The sequence below is a fragment of the Manis pentadactyla genome, chromosome 9, assembly GCF_030020395.1.
Source record: "Manis pentadactyla isolate mManPen7 chromosome 9, mManPen7.hap1, whole genome shotgun sequence".
NCBI lineage: Eukaryota > Metazoa > Chordata > Mammalia > Pholidota > Manidae > Manis > Manis pentadactyla.
In genome coordinates this window covers 45874532-45881820 of record NC_080027.1, presented here as the reverse complement: position 1 = coordinate 45881820, position 7289 = coordinate 45874532, and the positions used below count along the sequence as shown (strand labels likewise).

The window sequence follows — 7289 nt, the reverse complement described above, 5'->3', positions numbered from 1 at the left end:
GAATGCATTGCATTCTATTTCCTCCTTTATTTTTGTTAGTATTTGTCTCACCTATGTCGGTGGTCCTGTGTTGGGTGCATATATATTTGTGATGGTTATATCCTCCTGTTGGACAGCCCCTTTTATCATTATGTAATGTCTTTCTTTATCTCTTGTTCCTCTCTTTGTTTTGAAGTCTATTTTTTCTGATACAAGTTCTGTAACACCTGCCTTTTTCTCCCTATTGTTTACATGAAGTTTCTTTTTCATCCCTTCACTTTTAGTCTTTGTATGTCTTTGGGTTTGAGGGGAGTCTTTTATAAGCAGTGTATAGATGGGCCTTGCTTTTTTATCCATTCTGTTACTCTGTATCTGGTGAATTCTGTCCATTTACATTTAGGGTGATTATCAAAAGATATGTACTTACTGCCATTACAGGCTTTGGATTAGTCGTTACCGAAGGTTCAAGGGTAGCTTCTTTCCTATCTAATCCTCTAACTTAACTCTCTTATTAAGCTGTTATAAACACAGTCTGATGATTCTTATTTCTCTTCGTTCTTATTCCTCCTCCTCCATTCTTTATGTGTTAGGTGTTTTATTCTGAACAGTTTTGTGTTTTCTTTGACTTCTTCTGTGGATAATTGATTTTATTTTTTGCCTTTAGTTAGTATTTGGTTGGTCTGCTTTCTTTCCTGTGATTTTATTTTCTCTGATGACATCTATTTAGCCTTAGGACTGCTTCCATCTAGAGCAGTCCCTTTAAAATATCATGCAGAGGTGGTTTGTGGGAGGCAATTCCCTCAACTTTTGCTTGTCTGGAAATTCTTTAATCTGTTTTTCAAATTTAAATGATAATTGTGCTGGATACCGTATTCTTGGTTCCAGGCCCTTTTGTTTCATTGCATTAAATATATCATGCCATTCTCTTCTGGCCTGTAAGGTTTCTATTGAGAAGTCTGATGATAGCCTGATGGGTTTTCCTTTGTAGGTAGTGTTTTGTCTCTCTCTCTGACTGCCTTTAATACTCTCTCCTAGTCTTTGATCTTTGCCATTTTAATTATTATATGTCTTGTTGTTGCCTTCCTTGGGTCCCTTGTGTTGCGAGATCTGTGGGCTTCCATGGTCTGAGAGTCTATTTCCTTCCCAAGCTTGGGGAAGTTTTCAGCAATTATTTCTTCAAAAACACATTCTATCCCTTTTTCTATCTCCTCCTCTTCTGGTACCCCTATAACGTGAACATTGTTCCATTTGGATTGTTCACAGAGTTTTCTTAATATTCTTTCTTTCCTAGAGATCCTTTTATCTCTCTGCCTCATCTTCTCTGTATTCCTGTTCTCTGCTTTCTATTCCATTAACAGTCTCTTGCACCTCATCCAGTCTGCTCTTAAGACCTTCTACTGATTGTTTCATTTCGGTTATCTCCCTCTGGACTTCATCCCTTAGTTCTTGCATATTTCTCTGCAGGTCCATCATCATGGTTATGAGTTTTATTTTCAATTCTTTCAGGAAGATTGGTTTTATCTATCTCATCCAGCCCTCTGTCTGGGGTTGTCTGAGTGATTTTTAAGTGGACCAGATTTTTTTTTGTTTTCATGGCAATTGAAGTGGTCGTAGGCAGGTTGTGTGTGTGTCAGCTGGGAGAGCAAAGTCCCTTCTTGCTTGCTGGTCACCTTACACTTCTCCTCTGCCTGTGTCGGTATCCACACAGTGGGTGCAGTCTCTTGGATTATCTCCTGAGCTGCTGTGGATGGGGTGTCCCTCAGTAAAGCCTAGGGCACTGCAGGGGGTCACAGATGCTCTGGATGTGTCCTCTTGTTGGAATGGCACCCCTTCATGCCTTCCAGACTTTTCCCTGCCTTCCTCTGTCTGTGCCGGGCAGCTGTGTGCCAGCAGCAGCCTCTGAGTCTGTCCCAGTTAGCTGCGGTGGGAGAAGACTCTGTGTGTTTGCTGTGGGTGGGGCTGTTCTCTGGCTGTACTGCAAGTGTGGTGGGTCAGCTGGTTTTCTTGCAGCGCTGGCTGAGCGGAGTGAATGGCAGGATGCTTATCCCTTTGAGGGGCTTTGGGGTTGCATTACCCCACAGCGGGTTAGAGCATCTGAAGTTCCTTAAGATTACCTCCCTGCTGGGCTGAGTGTGCGGTACGATTTTGTCCAGCTGTTAAGCCCTCGTCCCTTTAAGACTTTTAAAGTACCTGCTTTTGTTTTGTCTCAGGTGAGCCAGCTGTGGGGACCCGCTGGCAGTCTCCCTATCGGTTTTTACTTTTCTGTTTCTCTTATATCCAGTACACCATGGAATGTGGTTCTATGCTCCCAATGCAGATTTCTAGGACTGGTTATTTAGTAGTCCTGTGCTTCCATTCCCTCCCCACTCTGATTCTTTTCCTCCCATCGGTGAGCTGGGTTTGGGGGAGTGCTCAGTTCCCACCGGGTCTTGGCTTTGTATCTTAGCCTTTTCGTGAGACGCTGAGTTCTCACAGATGTAGATGTAGCCAGGATGTTAAACTGTGTCTTCTGGTATTTCTTTTAGGCATAGTTTTATTTGTTGTGTTTTCAAAAATATATATGGTTTTGGGAGGAGATTTCTGCCACCCCTGTCAGATTTTTCTAAGTTTTCATGGCGATCCACCCTACTCACGCCACCATCTTGAGCCGTTCTCCTATCAGATGGTTTCTCAAGTTGCCAGATACCGTACTGCTCACACAGCTACATTATTCCATTTCTCATTGTCCTGTTAAGATGAATATATTCCTACAGCTCCTGTTTCTGTTCCTCCTCGCCAAACGTTAAGCATCTGAAAACAACAATACTTAATATTTTTGTGTCTTAGATGCTCATAGGAATTCCAGGACACAGAATGTGCTTACTAACTGTCCAATTAATTTAAAAAAATGTTTGAACAGTTTATTTTATGTTTCAGTATCTTTACTGGATCCTGTCATGCAAACCTTAAAACCTTTTATCACGAGAATACAGCTGCATGTACATACCATTGACTATGACACCTGGAATCTGAAAGATGCCTGTCAACAGCACACACCCATTGGGAGGAGAGTTGAGGGCTCTGTCAAATCTACTGAAGCTCATTGCTAATTTTTACACACATGAACAATCCAGGCACAAACCCTGACCTTTTCCAAGGCACATTACAAAAGGTACCTCATTTACAAGAGAAGGAGAGAGAGACAGAGACATAGAGAGAAAGACAATAATGCAGTTGAAGCCTGAGAGGAAAAGAGCTGATTACTATCTAGGAGCATCCTCCCATCATTCAGGACAGAAGCTTCACTCCTGTGTCCTTGTCTCCAATATGCTCCCTTCTGTGGAAATAGGACTAAGAACAAATCACGTAACACAATGCACAAAATATCCACAGTTGTATTTTCAAGAATAAAAACCATGACGTATTAACAGTTGTATTTTCAGGAACATAAATTTATTCCCTTAGAACCTACCCCCAGGAGTCTTAGTACTTTGGACAAAAGACCGTCTGTATGGAAAGATAGGACTAAGGGACAAGGAGATTCCCAATGGACAGTGAGAGAAAAAGAAACTTCAAATGAAACTGAAATTTTATTAAAGAAGGCACGATATCTAGTTTTCCCAGTTTAGATGATAACTAATTGAAGTAAACTTCAGGCCATTCACCTTTTATGGCTTCAGAGTCACCTTCCATTAGGAATGCAGAGATCCAGTGTCCCTACCACCCTTTCCTCAGTAACCTCTGGATTCCTTGCTTGATCTCCTGGGTGCGCACTCCATAAACAATGGGGTTGAGGGCAGCAGGGATGACATGGTGGAGGACATTGAGCAGGACCGGCACCTCAGCGGAGACCTTTTTCTTGGCCACATGCGTGAGGATGAAGACCAACAGGACGGTGCTGAAGAAGAGGATGAGGATGAAGTGGGAGCCACACGTGCTCAGAGCCTTGGCCACAGCACCCTCTGCCTTGAGTCTCAGCAGAGCTCTCAGGATGAGGGTGTAGGAGAGGAAGATGAGGATGAGGTCGGATCCTAGCAGAGTCCAGCCTCCAGCAAACTGGAGGAGGCGGTTCAGTGTGACGTCATCACAGGAGAGCCTGGACACAGACATATTGGCGCAGATGCAGTTCTCAATGATGTTTCTCCCACAATAATGGAGACGGGCAGAGAGGATGGGGATGGGCATTGTGAGAAGGACATTCCTGGCCACAATAAAAATGGCAGCCTTACCCACAAACTGGTCGTTTATGATGGACAGGTACCTCAGTGGGTTGCAGATGGCCACATAGCGGTCATAGGCCATGACCATGAAGGTGCAGGACTCCATGGCAAAGAAGCAGTTCATGATGTACATCTGCAGGAAGCAGGCAGAGAAGCTGATGGACCTGAGGTCAAACCAGAAGATGGCCAGGACCTTGGGGATGACAGTGAGGCAGAGCACCATGTCCAGCAGGGAGAGGAGGCTGAGCAGGTAGTACATGGGCTGGTGCAGAGAGGCCTCCCTCCGGATGGTGATGAGAAGAATAGTGTTGGCTCCCATGGCCAGGATGTAGAGGAGGGTGAGGGGCACTGACAGCCCAAGCTGCCAACTGGGGTACCTGACAAAACAATTCAGGAGGAATTCTGAAACCGCACTGGAGCCATTTCTGTGTGGTGTCATCTTGGAGATGTTGTTTCTGCAGGTTTCCTTTGATGATCTACAAAGTTAGGATCAAAATGAGCCTCTGCTGTACTTACAGTAGGAGAAAAAGTCATTGTGATGGTGTGTAACTTATGGCTCTAGCAGGTGATTTTGTTTTCACTGGTGATTTTGTGCACTAATAAACTGAAGATCAATTACTTTAAATATTTTGCAAATATTATTTTTCTTCATTTCTCAAATTATGTAAATTCCTGATTTTAATGTTCTTATATTGTAGAATTAGTCATTTCAATAAGCTACCAGGCAAAGTCCTTTCCTTTGAACATTGTGATCCTCCTTTTTGAGCAGCTGGAGGTGGAGAAGTTAGTCTTCAGTGATTCCTCTGTGAATCCCTTGCCCAGTTGCCCACAGAATGGCCCCAACACCTGTGGCAGGTACCATCTGTGTTGTCAGTCCTTCCTTTTTATTGACCTTTTATTTACCCTTTATATGCTGTGGTCCCAAGACTAAGGAATGTCATTTTTCTCAAGGAAGTGATAATTCTTGGCAGGTGGGAATGAGCTAGATAATTATGAGACTGAACGATAAGAACAGAGACGGCATTTGCACAGAGTGTAGGGCAGGATGAAGTTCCTTTACATGAACATGAAGTGTTCCCAGGGCTCCCCTGCTGCTGAATTTTAAAGGGAAGACCAAGGAAGGCTTTGAAAATCCATGGACCTCCTGCAGTGAGAGGTACCTGCAAAATGTTTGAGGCCAGCATTTCCACTCTTTAAAATCATGCCGTGTATGCGCTTTGGATCTGCCTGCTTTGTAAAGATGTTCTGCTCAGGTGTCATTCCATGAGTGTATATTGGAGTTTTTCATCAGTATTTTAACCTTACTCTTTTCTGTGTATTTATCTAAGTCGTTAAAATCACTGGAGGTGTTGTTTTATGCATTTAAAAATAAGGAAATGACATAAAAACTGTGAGAAAAGGCCAAGACCACACACAGTGAAATTTTCTGTCTGGAGGCAAAATCCTTTTTGATTTTAAATGCATCTCTAGTTGCGTCAGTGTCCATGTCTAATCAGCTAAGGAGCGATGGCTACACAGTCTCAGGACCCCTCTGAGCCCCACAGTGCCACGATGCTGTATTTGGTTCCTCATCTAAGAAAAGAAGTCCGTCCTGGTAGAGTAACAACTTTTGCAAGTTGAATACGACAGTACTGTGGTATGTTGGAGTGGGGGCTGAATAGATAGGAAAGGATTTTTCACAGGAGTATGAACTCAGAACTCAACAGTGTTTTCCAAGCATCAGAATGCAGTTTGGTGTAACTGATAAGTGACATATTCGCTTCCATCTATTATGTCCCTGCTCCCACACTTCCAGTCCCATTCACTAGGTTTTTTCTTAGACCTCAACCTTCCTCCACATGGCCTGAGAATTGCTGGGTTGGGTAAAGAGAGTGGGCATTACCCTCCCCCACCCGGAAGCCTTCTCTTCCTACCTTTTGCTGTTCTCCTTTAACTACGAGGGAGTCTAAGTATGTCCACCAGAAACCATCAGTCTCTCTGGAGTAAAAATCATTTAAAACATGTCAGGAGTTTACATTACCTTCCTGTTGTCTCCTTGCTATGAAGGTTTGGAGATGTTAACATTGCCTCGGTGAACTGCCAAGTGGCTTTAAAGTTTGTCCCATTTGTGCCTATGAGACCCAGTAGACAAGGCAGAGCTGCCGTTTGGCCAGGTGCCTTTGCCCGGCACGTGCAAATTGCAGTGACACTGCCTCCCTCTGTCAGGGCTTGTGAGTCTGCACTTCATTTTGCATTTCAGCTCCTCTTCTGCTCACACCTTAAGTCGGCACATCATAGCACATTTATTCTTTGCACAGCGTCAAATCTCCCTGTAGTGAAGCTGTATTAAGGACCCTGCTTGATATCTGGAGGATGTGTCCACATGGAAGCTCCCCTGCAGGGAGAGACTGCATAAGGAAAGCTGAAAGAAGCAGAATATTTTTATTGTTTTTGGTAGTCTTGGAAAGATTTTTTCCAGCATTAGGATAGACTTCGTAAAGAGCACTGGGAAAATTTTTCTTTATCAATTCCCTTTCTTTCTTTTCTCTCTTTTTCCCTCTTTTTAGCTCCAACGAAAAATTTATTCAACAAACAATCTACACAATGTTAGGGCTAAAGTACTTAGATGTAAGTAACCCTTTTCTTTTTGTATGAATTCAGTCTTCCTTTGTAACCAGTTTGCAAATACCTATGTATCGCATGGGTGAGATAGAGGCCCAAATCTAAGTATTTTTTGCCCCCAACAGGGACAGGCTGATACGCCAGATGGGTCCTAGGCTCCAGGATGGAGCTGTGACAGCACGCTGTACGATCAGATTTTGAAGTACGGAGGTGATGTAAAGGATCCTCCAGCCGTGTGGTATTTGGCTAAACCTGTGATATATTCCCAGTAGTCCAGTCTATCCTTCAAACTTAGGAACTGGATCCAGCAACAGAAAGGCCATTGGTTTTTCTTAAATGTTTTCCTAGTATGAGCATGTCAGGTTTTAGAATTACTTTAGATGGAATTGAAACATATTATTCTGCCTCTCCTCACATCATGCACATTTTTGTTTCTGATGTCTGTCCCTATGTGGAGTAAGTTTACTTCTCTCCATGAATCAAACATATATGTGCAGATATTCTTATTTA

General features: G+C 43.2%; 1 protein-coding gene across 1 annotated transcript; it reads right to left on the bottom strand.

Moving 5' to 3' along the window:
• Window positions 1–3675: 3675 nt before the first annotated feature.
• Window positions 3676–4617, bottom strand: LOC118933116 (olfactory receptor 56A3-like). Its single transcript, XM_036927090.2, has one exon. The coding sequence runs from the start codon at window positions 4615–4617 to the stop codon at window positions 3676–3678; it is 942 nt and encodes a 313-aa protein (XP_036782985.2).
• Between the last annotated feature and the right edge of the window lie 2672 nt (window positions 4618–7289).

Coding starts and splice junctions, on each gene's coding strand:
- LOC118933116 (XM_036927090.2), bottom strand. CDS start 4,617: ATGACACCACACAGAAATGGCTCCAGTGCGGTTTCAGAATTCCTCCTG.